Genomic DNA, 20,735 nt, shown 5'->3' with positions numbered 1-20,735 from the left:
AACAGTCCGTTTTATTTCTATGAAACCCCCTGAAACGGAAATGACGTAGTGACCTTCAGCTTGCAAGTCTTTCCGACATTAGACTCCACAGAGGCAGAGGAAAAGGTGAGATAATGAAATAAGCAGTATAGTTGTGATTGTTTATGAAATAGTTTGCTTTGTAACAATGGCTAATGATGCCAATACCATCATTGCATACATTTTTGATTATTGACGTCCGATTTATTCATCAGAACATGCAAAACACTATTTGAACAGTTTCTGATGTATGGCCTCTTGTAAGGACATTGTCGTTCTCCAACACGTGTTGCTCATACGTTTATTTTGACAGCTCCATTGAATCGGTACATCGTGCTATTCTTACGAATATTTTGAATTATCATTTTAATTGCATTGATGCGAGATTCTAATATATGCACCGCTGTATTTCTATTGACTTTTTGAGCTAGGTGACCTTGACTCTACTTGGGCTATGACCAGAAATCGAAGCTTTCATTTCGTCAGCTGATCATAATATTACAAAATCTAGGACGTTATTACTGCATTATTTCATTTAGATGATTCTAGCAGATTAGCTCAAGGTCAATTGTTTGTTTTTTCTTAGAAATTTACTGTAACCATAACCTATTATCTATATTTTAGAAGGGTTCAATTATTTTCATTGGTATTTTGGGATAGGCCTAAATCTTAAATTTACAGAAAGAATGACATCAAAAAATAATTTCAGGCGTTGTTAGTCAAGTTACTCGTCAGACTGAGTAAAACTACTCTGTACGCTAAGAGAAGATCAACAGTGCGACTGCGTGAAGTTTATCCAATGACATTTGATTACAAAACTAGTAATTTTTAGCACTGGAACAGTTAGTAAAATGCCAACCAGTTAACCGGAACTGAACCGTAACCAGATAAACGTACAATTTTGTAGCTGTTTAAGTAACGTTTCAGTCGTACATCGATGCCATGAATTAGTCATACTTCGTATGGATTCCATGACAATGGTTATATAACAATCTTTCAGGAAACACTCATTTAACACAAAGAATAATTACTTTGAATTAGATGTATTTTGTTTGTTTTTAATAAAACCATGACAGTGAATGGAAATCGGTGTAAATACTTACAATGTCAAAGTAGGCCTTCTTCCTGCACATGATTTCTTTTGCACACAGCACTTGCATACATGCACTCACTGGAACTTTTGCATAGAAACCAAGTGACACCTTATAAGTGTTTTAATGACGACCCAGTTTCCGATAACAACACTGTTGTCGTAACACTTTCAATTTCATTACAAAATTGCTCTTCTGAAAGCATGTATACTTTATGCTATGGGTGAAGACGATCGTTAGTACAGGAATTTCATTACTTTGAGGAGAATTTTTGCCATACGAAATGTATATGGCGGTTATCGGATAGCTAAAATGCTAACTGGATCCAAGCTGAAACCAAACTGTGAACTGGTTATCGGGTTACCCGTTCTAACACTAGTAATTTTACAGCAGCACTATTGTTTATTGTAATAAATTGGTCTGATTGGACAAGTTGCTTCCCGCCATATTAAAATTGCTATTAAATACTTTATCTGCAGTGGTCAATTGCATTTTCAACACTTTTTTAGTGCATTAATGTATTTTGTACGCGATTATTTCAGTCAGGATACATTTTTTGGTCAGAATTTGGGTTCACTAACGCATCCAGGCTGTACTTTGGGTCAAAAATAGGAAACTGACCGAAGTGCTGAAACAAAAGGACTTAAGTTATTTTGGACTAGTGTTTAAAAAGGCAGACTAGTATAACTTAGGACTAGCAGTGAAGAAAGTTAACCTGATAGACTGATCAAAGCAATTTATTTGAGCACAATTTGAATATATATAATATTATTTAATTATTATTTAGAAGTTAATTTATAAATCTTAATCCTTTCATAAACTACATTGATTATTACAGCTAAAAAGAAAAAAATATGGCACCACCATCCTATAGTGATCTTGGAAAAGCAGCTAAAGACCTTTCTGACAAAGGATACAGTAAGTATGCAGATTGGTTTCTATGAATATATTGGCATATTAAATATAAATTTGTTTGTTTACAGATTTTTATAAAGGTACAAAAAATCAAATTAACATAATTTATACAGACAATGTTACATAAGTGGTTTTCACAAATTACCAGATAATACGAAAAATTAAAACCATTTATGAAGGGTGACGTATAATTGTTGAAAACATTTATACGTTGAAGTAATCTTTTGTCCAATCTAAACAACGCTCAGTGATTTTTTGGGGCCAAAATCCTTGCCTTTAGAAATATAGCTGTATTTTCCCAATTTCATGTAAACATTTTTCCGAATGAAGAAAATCCTCTGCTAAATATATGCATTTCAAGGAAGGAAAAATGTAGTATTTTCCAAAAATAAAAGGTACAGGCTTATCATCAATGCAGGGCATAGTTTTATTTTTTTTGCACATTTCATTGCAGATTTTGGACTTTACAAGCTTGAATGCAAAACAAAATCTAGCAGTGGAGTTGAATTCACAACAAAAGGGAGCTCAAGCCATGATTCCGGAAAAGTGTCTGGAAGCTTAGAAACAAAGTACAAACTTCCTGAACATGGTAAGTAAAATAATTGAGAAACAAAGTACAAACTTTCTGAACATAGTAGTTATATATACGTGGATTTAATCTAACAATTTTAAACACAAGGTCAATCAGAAAAGACAGATTACTTCTTTTTATTGCACTGTCTATTCCTTTTTTACATATTACAAAGTTATCTCCCTTGTGGGTAGGTATTGATTGTGACACCATTATTTTGTTAACTAAATTTACATTGTTGCTTCTTTAAAGCATGAAATTACGTTATCAAAGACATGACATTACAATCAATACCTACCTGCAAGGGCAAATAACTCTATAATACAGAATATAACACTTTACATATAAGCAATTGTCTGCATATAATAGGAAGATGGGATAATTCATTGTATTTTTGAAATAATAAATGCACTAACTTTGTTTTTTTTTTTTACATGCAGGACTGACATTTGTAGAGAAATGGAATACTGATAATGTTCTTGCCACAGAAATTACTATTGAAGATCAGCTATGCAAAGGACTTAAACTGGCCTTTGAATCCTCATTTGCCCCACAGACCGGGTAAGACTAGGAACTACAATTCACAACGCCTTTTTGTTTTAGTAACCATCAAACTACACACAAAAATTTCTATAGTTTACTACAATGACAATTGTCTATTGTTCACCAAGCTATCCATAGTTTCAGTAGTCAGATATTCTGTATGTAATTTGGACATATATGAAGTACTACTAGTAAAGGTTTGATACGTTACTAAAGGTAACAGTCTTGGTCTTATTCAAACACAGATATTGTTCTCGATCATGGTAATTGGCATGCTTTTATTGTAACCGACACTTTATGCCGATAAGAGCTACTAACTTTTTACCAACTCTGCACTAGATGTAAGATGCTTTGGTCTCAATTTCTTGAAACAAACTTAAGTCAAAAATTTTCATATAAGTTATATAATTACATAAGGAGAAAAACTTAGCTTAAGTCTGCACTTTCGTTTCGAGAAATCAGGGCCAGAGCACATACAGTCTAAGCAGAAAGAAAAGTTTTAAAAATCATGGAAACAAATTGATTTACAGAGTATGGTATTTGATAATATTCACAGCATTGATATGAATTTTGATATGGCTTAATTTTCAGAAAAAAGAATGGACAAATTAAGACAGCCTACAAGATGGATTATTTGAATGCTAGTTGTGATGTTGACTTTGACTTTGCGGGTCCAACCGTTCATGGGGCAGCAGTTGTTGGGTAAGGAAAAGCTGGTTTCAATAACTGAGTTACTATTGTTTTGCATGCAAGAAAATACGTTAAAATTTTTCTGTAATATTATGAAGTTTAGCTATAGAACTTTGCTATAAAGTGCACATCATGTCCGATGAGGACAAGCTATAAAAACTGTTTCTTTGTTTAATTTGTCCATCTGCAATTGGCTTTCAAAGATTTCATCAAACTGTGAGGAGTATGAGTTAGCTTCTTCAGTAAAAAAAAGAAAATTGTTCAATCTGACAGTACATAGTATCTTTAATAAATAAAATATTTTTATTGAATTTTTGAGTTGAAGTAACTTTAATTTTCGTTTTCTTACAGGTATAACAATTTTCTTGCTGGTTACCAGATGTCCTTCGATACATCCAAGTCCAAGCTTTCCAAAAACAACTTTGCATTCGGTTATTCTTCTGATGATATGACACTCCATTGCAATATGTAAGTACAAATAATAAGAGACAAAATTTTTTACAAGTTTACTTTACTGATTCAACTCATTTTGAAACTAATGAATAGCAAGGTAAGTTTCAGGTACAATTGTACAGAAATATAGGGGTTTTTATATCCAAAAAATCATGTGGGTAAGGTACAATTTACCATCAAATAGTCCTTCACTCTGGAAATTTTTGGGTCATATTTTGACAGAATTGTGGTGACATTATAGTCATCGGAAGGTAGGACCACTCGACGGTAGTTTGTACTTTACCCACATCGTATTGAGATCAATCACCAATTTTCCACTTCTTGAAAGCCAATCTTTTAAAACCTAAATATTAACGTTATTGAGCTGCTGCTGAAAGAAGGTCAGTATAGATGGCTTGTTTTATCTCGGCATTCTTTTTCCCAGAAATGATGGTGCCGAGTTTGGAGGCTCTGTATACAACAAAGTGAATAGCAAGCTGCAAACCGGAGTAAATCTGTCCTGGTCCGCCGGAAACAGCTCAACACGCCTTGGATTGGCAGCAAAATACACATTAGACAAGAACTCTTATGTCAATGTAAGGAACTATTACTCTCTTTGCATCAATTCAGTAAATGTAAAAGGTATCATGAGTTGTTCTTAAGTTACAAAAATGTATTGTAATTAAATTCTTTCACAAAAATGTCATACAATTTATTTAATAGATTTGTGATTAAAATTGTGAAAAAAAAATTTATTTTGTAGATGAAAGTAAACAATGCTTTCCAAATTGGAATGGGCTACACTCAGAATATTAGGGATGGTAAGTAAAATCATTGTAACAACAAAATTAGAAAATAAAGTACTTATGTTTCTGTCAGATATTAAAGCGAACAAGATATACATTCAAAATGAAGTTACACCATGTTGATATTAACAATTTTTGACAATTAGATGTGCTTTAGTCTTTTACAGCTTGTGCTTGTGGGAACGTTTGTTAAAAAAAAGAAATATATTTGCTTGTGTGAAATAGATACCCTGACCAACAACCACTTGCTTTGAAGCCTCTATATATGACTTGTGACAGCTTGTGGATATGGCCTCATAATAGATAGACACTTTTAATCATAACACATATTGATAATAATCTGAATACTGCTTTGTAATTAATTTGATTTTATCAATTTTATAAAATTAACTTGTTCATATTTTCAGGTGTGAAATTGAACCTTTCTTCATTAATCGAGGGAAAGAACTTCAACCAAGGTGGCCACAAGGTTGGAATGGGCCTTGAATTTGATGTTTAAATGTTCCAAGTGGTTAGTGATATATTACCATAACAGAAAATAACACCTTTGGATGCAAAGCAACTCATTCTTCATCAGTGTTTAACCAGGAGAGGAGACACGTGTATCAGCAAAGCATTTATACTGGGGGAGGATCCCAGCCATCACCCCATCCTTTGTGTTTACACTGCCTACTGCACTCGCATGGCAGAGTTTGGTGCATGCATAGACTGCAGATTGGACATTTGCAATGTAACCTTCTTATGATTTGATCGTGGATTTTACGAAAAGACTTTGACCAATCAGATTTTTCTTAGATTTCTTTGTTTGCCGTTTCTATTATTAGGCTATGTGAATAGCAAACAAGTTGTTTTCCTAGTGTCCACCACAAACAATTTCAAAACCTTCATTCGACATAACGCAGGTCAGATGTGTCAGAGTACTTTGTCCCTGAGAGCTTATCAAAACATTTCAGTGCTGTTAAATTAATGTACAAATATGTATCTTAATTAAAGGATAATGTAATGTGTACTTGATTGGTGTCTATTTTCTCTTCATTCTCCAGTATATTGTCTTTTTCCGATATCTTTTCTTTTGGATACAGTAGGCAAAATGAAATAATTTGTGTTTCTGGTAATGCACTATTCCATCTTTTAAAGAGTTACTTCCCTTGCAGGTAGGTATTTATTGTGACAGCTTTATTTTGTGAGCAAAATTCATGTTCTTGAGAAAGCTATATACATTACGCTCGCAAACACATAAAGTCACAATTAGTATCTACTCACAAGGTAGATTACTCTGTAATATGGAAATACAGAATAAATTGATTTGGTTGGCAAGGGATGCGATTCTTCCTCTTATCAGAGGATTTTCTCTCATCGGACATTACGTTCATCATAAAATACATGTATTTACATTTTCACTGCAGTCCAACTTTTAACCTTACCAAAGTGCAGTTGGCAGTCATATAGACTGTGAACTTCAATTGTCTTCATCATTGTTTTGTCAAAATTGTGCCAGCGATCACGGAAATGTCTGTTCCATCCTTGATGATTACGAATGATTAATTCATTATAGATGCAAAATCCCTTGGTATATCAACACGAAATTGTAACTAAATGTAAATATAAGCATTGAACATCTTTCAGTTGGCATTATAGCCAATATGAATGTTAAGTGGACAGAGGCAAATCCAACATGAAGCTCTTGGTGGAGAAAAACCACGATCAGCAGTCAGGACCTGGCAACTCCCACATGGGATTTGAACTTGCGACACGGAGATGGAAGGCTTGTGGGAATATGTCGAGACATCTTTCAAGAACACCAGGGTACCGCAGTTCCAAACTCTCTCTGGGTCGAAAGGTCAAATTCCAATGTGGGGCAGTTGCCAGGCACTGAACGCTGGTCTTTTTTTGTTTATTTTTCTTCAGATACTCCGGTTTTCCTCCAACATCAAACCTGGCATGTTCTCGCATGACCCAGGCTGTAAATAGGGCATAAAACTAAAATTAAAACCTGTATTGGTCCTATAGAGGAAGGACTAACATGACTTTTTAGCCCACCATCATCAGATGGTGGGCTATTCAAATCACTTTTCGTCCGTGGTCCGTCGTCCGTAACAACATCCATTAACAATTCTTGTTACCGCTATTTCTCAGAAAGGACTGAAGGGATCTTTCTCAAATTTCATATGTGAGTTCCCCTAGGGCCCTAATTGTGCATATTGCATTTTGGTACCAATCGATCAACAAAATGGCCGCCAGGCAGCCATCTTGGATTTTGTCAATTAAAGTTTGTTACCGCTATTTCTCAGAAAGTGCTGAAGGGATTCTTCTCAAATTTCACATATAGGTTCCCCAAAGGCCCTAGTTATGCATATTGCATTTTGGTACCAATCGGTCAAAAGATGGCCGATAGGCCGCCATCTTGGATTTTCACTATTAAAGTTTGTTACCGCTATTTCACGGAAAAAGCAGAAGGGATTTTTCTCATATTTCACATATGGGTTCCCCTAGGGCCCTAGTTGTGTTTATTGCATTTTTGGACTGATCGATAAACAAGATGGCCAACAGGCCGCCATCTTGGATTTTGAAAATTGAAGTTTTTTACCGCTATTTCTCAAAAAGTACTGAAGAGATCTGTCTCAAATTTCATGTGCATGGTCCCCTAGGTCCCTGGTTATGCATATTGCATTTTGGTACCAATCGGTGAACAAGATGGCCGACAGGACGCCATCTTGGATTTTGATAGTTAAAGTTTGTTACCGCTATTACTCAGAAAGTACGGAAGGGATCTCTCTCAAATTTCACATGTAGGTTCCCCTAGGGGTCTAGTTGTGCATATTGCATTTTGGGGACTGATCGATCAACAAGATGGCCGACGGAACGCCATCTTGGATTTTTTCAATTGAAGTTTGTTACCGCTATTTCTCAAAAAAGCACTGAAGGGATCTGTCTCAAATTTCATGTGCATAGGTCCCCTAGGTCCCTGGTTATGGATATTTCATTTTGGTACCAATCGGTGAACAAGATGGTCGATAGGCCGCCATCTTGGATTTTAATATTTGAAGCTTAATTTCAAATTGTTTCCATTTTTTCTCAGAAAAGTACTGAAATGATCTGTCTAAAATTTTATATGTAAGTTCCCCTAGGACCTTAGTTGTGCATATTGCATATTCAGATCGGTCAAAAAGATGGCCGACAGGTAGCCATCTTGTTTTTTGATAATTGAAGTTTGTTACTGTTATATATCTCAGAAAGTACTCAAAGGATCATTCTCAAATTTCATATGTAGTAATATGTAGCAAAAGTTTGAAAAGCAGAGAAAAGATTCCTCTTTCCATTGTCAGACATAGATCATTCTTTGGTGGGCGCCAAGATGCCTCTGGGATCTCTTGTTAATGATACCAGATATTGGGTCTGTAGTTTGCTGGGATGAAGGGCTACACTTTTTTTCAAATGACCCTCATTCAAGGTCAATAATCAAATAGGTTTTAAACATAAAACTGCCAATAATTAAGAGTCCTAGATATAATACCTAATACAGGGTCTGTAGCATGCTGGAATGAAGAGTTACAAAGTTTGTTCAAATGAATGACCTTGATCGTCTGAAATCTTTAAATGACTTGTCAATAACTAAGAGACGGGGCCCAGTTGTTCTAGAAAACTGACATAGATTTCTACATTAATATTGGATTATATTTACATTCTGTGTTGCTTTTGCCTTTACATACATGTATGTATTATAATAATATTTGCAAAATACATTTACTTGTATATAAAAGTACTGAAATTTTCAGTGACGAGGTAGGTGTTGAGATGTACAGGTACAAGGGTCTGTAATAGGTCCTCTTTTATTCTTACTAAACATAAATGTGTAATAATTTAGAAAGTCAATAAAAACTTTTCACATGTGATACTTTCATTATTTGCATTTATTAAATCATCACAAGTTATAAAAATAATCACTATTGTGAGTTCTTGAATATTCTAGGACTGTAAATGGTAAAGTGAATTTTAACCCAGGAAAAGAAAAGCATTCATGAATTATCTAAAATAATATCACCGAAAATTAATACATTTAATCAGACACAAAAGACAACAATGTCGATAGTTTTGTAAAAAGAATATTATGAGTTCCTGATTACACATATATAGTTGTTTGGAAGGGGAAATATTTAATACCCTTTCACTTTAGTTAGGTTGCAGACAGGGCGACCCAATTGCACCATATTGAATCTGTTTTACAATGTATGCACAGAAATCCTTGCAATCTAACTTTGCAATCTAACTTATTTTAATACTTTAATTAAGGTGCAAATGATATTTATCTCTAACCTTAGATGAAGCAGAACAGTCTTGAAAGAATCATTTAATGAATTGAAAATGTATGAAAAATCACGATCTATTTCAGATTTGAAAATTAATATAAAACAACTAGAGATCAAAAGGATAGATAGTTAAAAGAGTACACAGGAAACATTCTTACCTGAACTCAACTACAATGGTTAAAAGAGAGGTTTTACATTTACCTTATTAGTCCTGAATTGATTTCTGTGTTGATCTCCATAAAATAATTAAAATGAACCTTGATAACCGGTAATGCATATCGATGGATGGAAAAGCACAACTTTCATGTACTACATAGTCAAATAGCTTATGACATCATAATTGAATCATTTATTCATAACATAACCTAACACAGATGGATCCAAAACGTTAAAAAAAAGTGTAGAGATCGTAAGTGATCGAAACCCATGGAGTATCGAGGATGACTCTCGTAATGCTAAGCGCTGAGGAGGAGCAAAACAAACTACCGCTTTTATAGACTTTGGTGTGTATCGGCCAGAGTACAGAGCTTAAAGCCTACATTTATAGGACTGGTGCAGATATTAACAATAAATCATTAAAATAGATCAAGTTCTCTGTATTTTTTTTTAAATCAGTGAAATTGTAAAGAAAAGCCAAATCTAACATGTGGTTACATGTGGTTAAGCCTGCTTTATTTATTGAAATCAGTCTATGTTGAGTTTATCATAGTCTTCCGTCATATGCATACGAATTGTTTTTCAATAGCTTTTAGCACTTTGACCCCAATCTCCGACAGGTATAGCAAAAATTTTCCTAGGGTTTATCATCTTTTTCGTCCTCCTTTCTTTATTTCTCGATCTCTCCTTACTATCCGTTGTAAATTCAAGTGTATTGAAACAACTCAATTTGTGTTTCATTTACAAAAAAGCATCCCGTTAACATTGTAGTCAATGTCAAATTGACGACATCCTCGATACTCCAGGGGTTCCGATCACTTACGATCTCTACACCACTGGACAATCTCATAGTAAAATTGAAGGCAGCTCAGCGAAAAACAACTGAACCAATCACAGGCTTGAAAAGATTTCCTTTGAAGACTACCGAGAGAGCAACGCCCAACATCAAAACCACACAGCCAACAATAGTGTAACGTTATATACGGCTCTTTTGATGTACAGCAATCGAATAGAATATTTGTTTTGTTTTGTTGCCTCCAATTTTCCTATGATATAGTCCAGGGGTATAGAGATCGTAAGTGATCGGAACCCCGTGAGTATCTAGGATGAATAGACGAATATCCGGATCGTCTACATGTAAATATGTATACACACAGTCAATAACACCCACTATACTCCATGGATTACTATCGCTGACGTTATAACCACCCCTGGACGATCTCATAGTAAAACTGGAGGCAACAGTGTTGACACAGGCAATTTGATTGTTTGATGTACATCAAAGGAAATTGTATAACGGTACAATTTGGTTGACTGTGTCGCTCTTTCTGTAATATTCAAAGAGAGTCTCCTCAGGCTTTTAATTGGTCAGTACGTTATTTTCTCCTGAACCGCCCCCAGTTTTACTATGAGATAGTCCAGGGGTGGATATGAGGTCAGTGATAGTAACCCTTGAGTATCGAGGATAAGCCAATAATGACATTCTTGATACAGTTAAGAACAATTATTTTTGCAAATTATAAGTATATATTTGTAGTATTATTCTAATATGAACAAATGGACATAAAATATATCCACTGTTTTACATTTTGATTGTTTATAATTAGACCAGCAAAATAAGTACATATCATTACATATGTTTCTTTCATACCCACGGGTGTAATACTGGCTGGTTAGTAGGGCAATACACTCATGCCGCTGAGGCTGTATTGCATGGCTACCCATGCAATAAAGCCTTTTTGACGTCACGGCGTCAACAAAATTTCTATTTCCTCTGTAAAATTTTAACTTTTTTTTTCAAAAACCTGACTGGTTTTACTATAAAAGATGCAAACAACGGAATTTTTGTTGAAAATATCACGTAATTTTTCATGTCAGAAAAAATTGACTTTCAGTCGTGGATTTCTTCGAATTTATTTCAAATGGTGGGATATCATAGTTGTAAAATTGCAATAAAACGTCGAGGTATGAAAGAAAAATACTCTTTCATAAGTGGATATCAAGGATAGGGATATTCTACCCTCGGGATCACAAAATGTTGCAAAACCCTCGGCAAGCCTCGGGTTTTACTACATATTGAAATCTGTACCAGGAATAATGCCCTTGCTTGGAATCACAAAATACCTGTCAAATAGAAACATCCTTACTTATATTTTACATCCATCACTTTATGATTTTTATTAAAATATATTCTACCAAACGCCCTGTTTCAAACACCTAGTATTATCCACGCGAAGAAATATATTAATTATACTGCATTTAACTATATGGTGGAAGAATTGTGTTGCTGCTCCGTTGTGTTTTCTAAATATCAATGATTTTCTTCTTCTTAATAGCTTTCTTGACATTTATATTTGTTTGCTTCATGTGTGGCCTTATGAGAAGTCTCACCCTTGTGAAAAAGGATCTAGATTCATTCCCCGGCCTAAACAGACCGTGGTATATAAAATGTCAGTAGTATTCTGTCTATCTAGAAACCCGATATAAACGGAGTTGACGAGTGACTCACCAGTTTCCAGTATAATGTGATCGGGTCAGATGAACTGCTTGGAATCTCTGTCAGCACGCCAGTGATATAAGTGTCAGTCGGTAGGCCTAATCATATGCAAGTTTCCCTACGTCACATGCACATAAACAAACATTTCCAATACGTAGTCCGTTTATCAGAATAAACAAGAGACCCATGGGCCTTAACAGTCATCTGACTATTAGTACAATACAACATAGTCGTTTAAAGATTTTAGCCTATATGACCCATTTGAACTCGATTGAAGATCAAGGCTATTCATTTGAACAAACTTGGTAGCCCTTAATCCCAGCATGTCATAGGCCAAATATCAGGTCTCTATGTTATTCACAAGAAGTAATTTAAAGATTTTAGCAATTTTGGACCCTCGTGCCTTTGATGAGTTACAAGGTCATTCATGAACAACATGGTAGCCTTTCCCACATGCTGAAGGCCCAAGCATGATTATCCTGGGCCTTTTTATATAAAAGCCTAGAATGATGGTCAAGGTCATTTTTTGAAACAATCTTGGTATTTCATGAGGCCCAGTAGTGATCAGAAGAAACAGTTGAATTTGACACCCCTGGTCAAGGTCATTATTTGAACAAACTTGGTAGCCCTTCATCCCAAAGCATGCTGCAGGCCAAATATGAGTATCCTGGGTCTTTCGGTTCTCGAGAAGAAATAGTTTAAAGATTTAGCCTATTTAACCCATGTGACTTGAACGAAGGTCAAAGTTCTTCATTTGAACAAACTTGGTAGCCCTTCATCCCAGCATGCTACAGGCCAAATATGAGTATCCTTGGCCTTTTGGTTTTTGAGAAGAAGTCGTTTAAAGATTTAAGCCTTTTTGACCCCCATGACCTTGAATAAAGATCAAGGTCATTCATTTGAACAAACTTGATAGCCCTTCATCAAAAAATGTCAAGGGTCCAATATCAGGTCTCTAGGCCTCTTAGTTATTCACAAGAAGTTGTTTAAAGGATTTTAGCCTATTTGACCCCTGTGACCTTGAATGAAGGTCAAGGTCCTTCCTTGGAACAAACAAACTTGGTAGACCTTCATCAAAGCATGCTGCGGGCCCAATATGAGTATCCTGGGCCTTTTGGTTCTTGAGAAGAAGTCGTTTAAAGATTTAAGCCTATTTGACCCCTGTTACCTTGAATGAAGGTCAAGGTCATTCAAGGTCAAGGTCATTCATGTGAAACAAACTTGGTAGCCCTTCATCCCAGCATGCTACAGGCCAAATATTAGTACGAAACAAAAAACCAAGCTCAACAGTATGCCTAACCAGAAAAGGATTATAAATGTTTGCAAATGAAGGAGACAAACTATAATACAATTGTAGACCTTTTAGGTTTCTCTGGCAAATGACTATAAGACTCTTTCATATGTGGATATGAAGGATAGGGATATTCTACCCGAGGGTCACAAAATGTAGTAAACCCCAAGGCTTGCCGAGGGTTTTGCAACATTTTGTGATCCCGCAGGTAGAATAATGCCTATTTACCCCAAGGAAGGTACACAGGGTACATTTCAACCCTCGCAGTAATGTATATATTCCTGGATTATATAATCTTTGGATTGAGATGTCCTTGTCTCACCATCAAGGGAGTGACAAACTCCATGAGTCTGTTGTGTCATTATACCGAGATATTTGTCAATTATCTCGGTCATGTCACAGCTGCTACGTCTACCAAACAGGTCGTCAGTGAGGCGGAGTCGGAGGCTTCAACAGCGAATAAAGCATCCATTATCCTCGGTAATGGTAAAATTTATTTGGTTTTAAATTTAGATATTATCAAAATCTGTCATGTTTATAGACATGCACAGGATTAGTGGAGCATATGTGATAATGAATAATCAAAATAATTAGTAATTGTTTGTGTAATGAAAGTTTTATTTTTTTATATCAAAAATAAATTGTACATGTATATTAATTTGCCATTAAATGTGGTTACGTTTCGGAGAGATGTCCGTCTTCCGTCTTGATCAACAACATGAAATAAATCAATGATCAGCATAGCAATGCGTTTGGTAAATGCATAATTATGTATTCAATTTTTTTTTTCAATATCAAAACAAACTCACGATTAATGTGGTTTAGCTAATCGGAAATGGTTAGTTGAATGGGATTAAATTAATATTTACTTCAAATTACTTAATAAAAAGAAAATAAGAATTAAAATAAAATGACTCACCTGAATTACAGGGGCAAATGTAAGCTCTAAAACGATAGACAATCGAAAAAAAATGGTCAGTTTCCTTTCCACCAGGGAGTAGATAAAGAAGTCGCAAGTTGCTGTAACATAGAAATATAAAAGAGAATGGTTATAACGTAAAAATTGAGTTCATAAAACATGTCTGTAATATATGTATAATTGATAATGCTTATAAAGAAGTCATTTTGTTGGTCCCATATAAAGCTTCGTTATAACTGTGTTTTATTGTATTCAGTTCTCTCCATAAATTACTTAAAAAGGTGTGTATAGTCAGTTGCATATTTTACATAATATTTCTGAATAAAAACATACTTTGCATTGTTATTAATCTGCAGAACTTATCTTCATAGAGTGCTAGAGGGTAATAATACTTCTATACACTACAAAAACTCGTCGAAATACGCCTAAACATATACTTTATTCTTCGCAATGAGGACGGCTTATGCACAATAGTCGTTCCCGTGGTGCTAAGCAAGAACAGAAACAGACCATTTTTATAGAAGCTTGAATTTCAGTGAGGAGGCAAACCCTAGTGAGCCTTTCTCACATGGGTATAAACAAACGAAATTCTGAACATTGTGTCAAGGAAAAGCGCTAAGAAGATGAGGAAAATGATGTATTCTGTCTTTTTACAATCATAATGAATAGCAGGAATGAACGTCCTACAGTAATGAACAATATACTTAATTCATACAGCGAATGTGGAAATTTTATAAAATGCACATTCCTTAAAAGACATAAAACAATTTCTGTATGGGACTAACTTGTTGTTTAAAGACAACTTACGCCTCGGCACAATTGCCTGACATAGTGTGACACAGTTCGTGATGCGAAAAGGGTACTGTACTTTCGTAATGATAAATCAAATATTGTAAAGTGGGGAAACATTTCGTGTTTGTTTTGCATTATTGAAGTGCAATTCACACACGAAATATTAATAAATTCATCGCATACTTACTGAAGAAAATTATAGAAAACTATTGAACAGCTTATTTTAATCTTGCATTGGATTGTGTTCTGAAAATGAAAACCGTGATATACGAGAAATCTCTATACAGTACGATTGACAGTTTCGCGACCACAAGATACATTGTGTTTGCCATCCAGATACTGAAAAAAACTCAGTAGGAAGAAAATATTGTGAGATCCTGAAACAGTTTCACCACAAGATACCATCCAGATACACCAGTATATGTGTGATCAAAACAAAATGATTGTGTGTGGATAAAGTACATTAATATAAGCTCATTTTGATAAATCATATCTGTCTCTATATCAGGCATTTTACGTTTCCAGCTTCATATCATGAGATTAACTAACCAAAAGATGTTCCATAAACCACAGTGTTATGGGTTGCAATCTTGTATTAAAACTACATGTATACCTGAAGTTGAGGTTCGCATATAACACTAGCTACAAAAAAGGTGGATCCTTCTGCCTAAACTTGCAACATGGAAGCCATATTGAAATAAGTTAATCATGTAATGAACATTCCTGACATTCTTATGTTTTTTACCTATTCATTTACTAAATCAATACTTTGAACCTACATATCAATCTAAAATCCAAATGTTCACCATTAGATAATTACTTGTCCGAAACATTTTTACTTAATTGGAAATCCCTTCTATTTTGTACTTAATTCTCTGTATATACCCATATCGAATGTTTATTTTTCATTAAGATGATTTTTTCCTACTAAATTAGATGAGATATAACTATATGAAACAGCTGATTTGCTTACCTTTGCGGGGTTTTCAGCTTCATCTTGCCGCACATAACCAGCTACAAACAAGCACAACTGGATATGCGTCAGTCTAAGCTCAGCTTCACCAGAAAGTTTCGTGTGATCCAAAAGTTCTAGCTTTTTAAAGAAAAAATCTTCTATGTCACAATTATGCATGTACACAACCGATATTGTAATGCAACGAAAATTTTATCCTCTTAGCATTTACAATAAGTATACAGTACACATTACTGATTTTATGCGGTGTCGCAGTATATTTAAACCATTTCAACGTTATTTATCACGCACCCTCTTATGTGTCCCATAGAGTGGACAGACCAGTTACTTTGCTGCGGATGGAAAGATTCCTTCACTAAACCGAATGAGAGTGTACACAATTTTACTTCCGTGGGAAATATATAAACGCAGTCGCAAACAGTACCAGCAATTCTATGCAGTGTGTAATATCACTGAACCAATTTGGAAATACTCAAAAACAATAATTACCCATCAAAGATTTTTTTTCAGAATACATACCTTTGCCATGAGCCAGGGAAAGGACGCAGCCGCCATACGAGATTTTCGATTTCGTAAAACTGACATCATTCCGGTGAATGTGACGTCATTTTTTAGCGGGGCTGAACGACATTTCATTCACCGGATGGTTAAAGTTCTGGGTCATGTTAGAAAAAATTCCGCCAGATGTGAAACAAATTCACGTGATTGTATTGACGGATAAAGTATTTCGTATTGACGGATAAAGCACAAGTTTATCCGGCAGTAGTATGTCGGACAGTTTCAGGATAAATTGATATATATGTATATGTATATATTTGGATTGATTATAAAGATACATCAAAAATGTATAATAATAATCTTCAAAAATATCTTTCAAATCTTGTCAAAAGATGTGGAAATACAACTTTGCAAAATACATTACCATAATTTACGTCCAGTGGTGCGAATTCCACATAATTACGCAATTATTGTATAGTTATTGAAAATAGCACAGAATAGTCCACAGAATTACACAATTTTGGTACCTTAAATTGGGTGATTACGATGAGACATATTTTATAATAGTCTACCATGTCAATGTGTTCCTGAACTGTCTTGCTTTCCATCAGTTCGACGATACGACCGGATAGGTCATTCCATGGTTGAAAATACTCTGGGAGTTTCCCCTGTAAATGGAAAGACATTGGTTCACCTGCATACGTTGCAAAGGCTTTACTATATAAATTCGATATGTTTCGAATGTTTTAAGTTACGATTTTTAACAGAATCATGATTTTACGTGGATGACAAAATAACATCAGGTATGGCGATTGATATACATGTATAGGGATCAGGGAATATGTTTGTTCCCGTTTGTGACATGGATAAGTCTTGATTATTGATAGAACGTTAAAGTGAAAAATCGAGCAAATAAAACCAGTCTAAATGCGTTTATTAGTCCTTACATATTGAAACAATGGTCTAGTTCAGCTTACGTAGTCCAGTTTTGAGCATTGAACTTATGGAATAAAACTCGTGTAGACTTAGAACAGTTCAATATAAAAAAAAAAAATTTGCCCAACTCTTTTGAGAACAAGGGTGCGTGAAAATGTCAACATGGACATAGCAACCCGGGAGGACGTTTTTTAGCATTCCTAAAATATAGATTAATTTCTTGTATGCAGAGCGATTTTAATGGGAAATTTCATTTTTTTTTCTGCATAATAAATTATACTGGATATCTTAACACAATTTTTACGACTTTAGCCCTCCACTTGTCTGGCTATTCATTTTCATTTAACCAAGAAAATATCAAGCCCAATCTTACAGTGAGAAGATCAATTTTTCTTCCATACTTGACAGGGTTGTTTCGCTGTTTTTAAGGGAGATATCAAAGGGAAACTTTACCCCCTTGTTTTTTCTTTTTGTTTTTATATATATATATATATACCACAGTTTGAGTTCTTTCCATCAACTTTCCTAAGCTGTGACTTTAACAAAACCTTGTTGGTATTGGATGATAAAAAACATGGGGTCTCACAAAGGCAAACTCCACTTAGAGGAATTTCAAGTTTCTGAAAAGACGGGATTCACAGTCGGAGATAATTTGGTAAGCATATTTGTTACATCCGTTATACGAATTTCTACATTATAGACGGGTAGTGAGAAAAATTCATTATCTTGACTATTCCACAGTTTTCAGTGTTGCTCCTATACTTATTATTTTCGCGGATCAAAATTTTCGTGATTTGATCTAAAAACGAGAAAATCATATCTTAGCGATTTTAAATTTTTGTTATAGATTTTGAAGATAAATATCATTCAATCATTTCTCATTATTTCGCGAATCAGTTTTTGCTATCATAGCAATATTACGCGAAATCGCGAAAATATCCTCCCCTCGACAATAAGCGGCTTTACGATAATTCCGCTTGTTCTAAGTTTAACTTTGGACATGCACTATTAGGTTGGTTTCAATTCGGATTAATTTGATGTCTTGTATGTGAAAAAAGACTAGATATGACAAAATAGTAATAGATATACCAACAATATTTTAATTAATTACTATCCCTGGATATATATCCATCAATATAAAATGAAAAATTTCTATTCTGTGAATTAATAGATACTAAAAGTTTCTTGTTGAATATAAAAGTTAAGAAAATTGAAGCAAATGTAAGGTTGTAAAATTAACCAAAAACTAAAATATTTTTTCAAAATTCACTGTTTAAGCAAAACAATTATGACTACTCACCGATGAGAGAATAAACAAAGTTAACATGTATTCCAAATTCTCACGAGATTCATGCAGGGGTCGTGCTTTCATTATACGTGTACATGTAGGAGACTACATGTTTTGAGAGTCCCCGCATTTAGCAATAACATGGGAAGTCGTCAACCTATATAAACTGACCGTTCTCCGGACTAGTCCTACCATCTCCGGATGGTGATCACTATACAAACGTATTTCATCAAATCCACACTTATTCTGCTGAATATACCATTGGCAAGCAAAAATATTTGCAAATTGTGTCCTACTTTGAACATGAAACTATATCTTGGGTACTTAATGTTTGCTAAATGCTGAAAATCACGAGCACTATGTCTTTGCAAGGGCGGACAAAAACTGACCGAGTGATGGTACGCGACGTATTGCGTGCAAGTTTGGCATCTAATGTGTCTATTCGTAAGTGTGGGTGTTACATGAAAAATATATAACCTTATATATTGACATAATTCACCATAAATAATATATGTCAAGGCTGAAATGCTGGAATACTTGATATCGGTCGCTGACCCTTTTCAAACCAGGTATTAAAGGTATATATGTCAATAATTTTATTTAATCAACACAATTCATAAAAACTTAATTTATATTCTACAAAGGCATGTGTGCAGCATTATTTATCGGCGGCGTGTGCATGTTTGCTAGGTTAAATTCGTATAATCTTTCTCCCTTATAATAGTGGTAAAATCTTTAGCACCTTTTTTAAAGAGCTATCTCACTTGAACATCCCATCTCGGCCACATTATACATGTATTGACTCGTACATTGTTTAAACATTCGTGTTGTAATGAGATAATTATACTGCATTTTAATCTAATATATTGTGGTGCAAAATAATTAATTTTATCATAATTAATTTATTTTAATTAAAGTACAAAAAATCACTCATAGCTTATAACAGCTATGTATGTACCTAGACAAATAAAACGGCGGTCTGAAGGAGATGGGAGTGGGATGAGAATATGTTACACAACAGCTGATATAAATAGGCACTAATAGCAATATCCGGTGTATAGTATACACCGTGTTTTAGTATAAAAAAACGTAATTTTTGTCCGTTGGCGAATGTTCCGGTACGGCCAGCGTACGCTTTCGTTACGCAGTGCACTAAAACAGTCGTAAATTAATTAAATTAATTAATTGTTTTCATTAGTCCCGAATTGTCTCTCCACAGTAGCCACCATTCGTTATTGAAATGCTTTTAAAATAAACTTGTAAACAAACTATTAATACACTTTATAATATGTACATTTAAGAACCGTAATAACTTCAAAAAGGTAACAGCAGCATTCATAAAATACATTAAATAAGTTGCATACACATTTTATAAATGTACATGTATCTATTGATCTTGGGTTTTGCAACATATGTATTTATGTACAGTAGGTGTTTTGTTTCTTTTTTTTTTTTTTTGTTTTTTGTTTTATTTTTTTTTTTGTTGTTTGTTTGTTTGTTTGTTTTTTGTTTTTTTTTTTTTTTTTGTCGCGATATTATACAACGGCATGATATTATAATAAAGAAACAACATATACAATACATAGATAAACACCTGGGTTCCATGTTTTATTTGTGTTATAAACCCGAATGTGTAATAAAATGATATCTATTAGTTATAAACTTTTGATATTATCTATTTTGTGAAAATGTATAGATTGAAATATAAATTAGACACGTGGCTTACGTGTGAGACCAAAGACCACACAAAGCAAATTGTTTGTGGCAAAATAGACTCCTACCTTACATGTATGTATCTACATAAATCAATTACATTTGTATGTGATAGAAGCGATTCCCACATCTTGAACAGATGATAATACCTGTTTTAAAGTGCATGTTGTAATATCTTTTTTATGTATATACCTGTACATGTAAAAAAAAAAACTTGTATTGTAAGAAAAGTACAAAAGGCGAGACTTGAAAATAAAATGTTTGTATCTGTATCTGGTTGATATAAGCGCAATGATGTG

General features: G+C 34.3%; 1 protein-coding gene across 1 annotated transcript; it reads left to right on the top strand.

Annotated features, from left to right (window-relative positions):
* The first annotated feature begins 4 nt into the window (after positions 1-4).
* LOC138323976 (voltage-dependent anion-selective channel protein 2-like) lies at positions 5-6,075 on the top strand. Its single transcript, XM_069268945.1, has 9 exons — positions 5-105; positions 1,948-2,027; positions 2,479-2,613; positions 3,036-3,156; positions 3,730-3,840; positions 4,180-4,296; positions 4,706-4,856; positions 5,024-5,081; positions 5,474-6,075. The coding sequence occupies exons 2-9, from the start codon at positions 1,964-1,966 to the stop codon at positions 5,563-5,565; spliced, it is 849 nt and encodes a 282-aa protein (XP_069125046.1). The 5' UTR covers positions 5-105; positions 1,948-1,963; the 3' UTR covers positions 5,566-6,075.
* The last annotated feature ends 14,660 nt before the right edge of the window (positions 6,076-20,735 follow it).

The sequence above is a fragment of the Argopecten irradians genome, chromosome 5 (assembly GCF_041381155.1).
Source record: "Argopecten irradians isolate NY chromosome 5, Ai_NY, whole genome shotgun sequence".
Lineage (NCBI taxonomy): Eukaryota > Metazoa > Mollusca > Bivalvia > Pectinida > Pectinidae > Argopecten > Argopecten irradians.
This window is presented reverse-complemented; position numbering and strand designations above follow the sequence as displayed.

Excerpts from the sequence above, each read along its gene's own strand:
- LOC138323976 (XM_069268945.1), top strand. The coding sequence starts at position 1,964 with ATGGCACCACCATCCTATAGTGATCTTGGAAAAGCAGCTAAAGACCTT. Across the intron at positions 3,841-4,179 it reads CATGGGGCAGCAGTTGTTGG|GTATAACAATTTTCTTGCTG; the intron begins GTAAGGAAAAGC and ends GTTTTCTTACAG. Across the intron at positions 4,297-4,705 it reads ATGACACTCCATTGCAATAT|AAATGATGGTGCCGAGTTTG; the intron begins GTAAGTACAAAT and ends TCTTTTTCCCAG.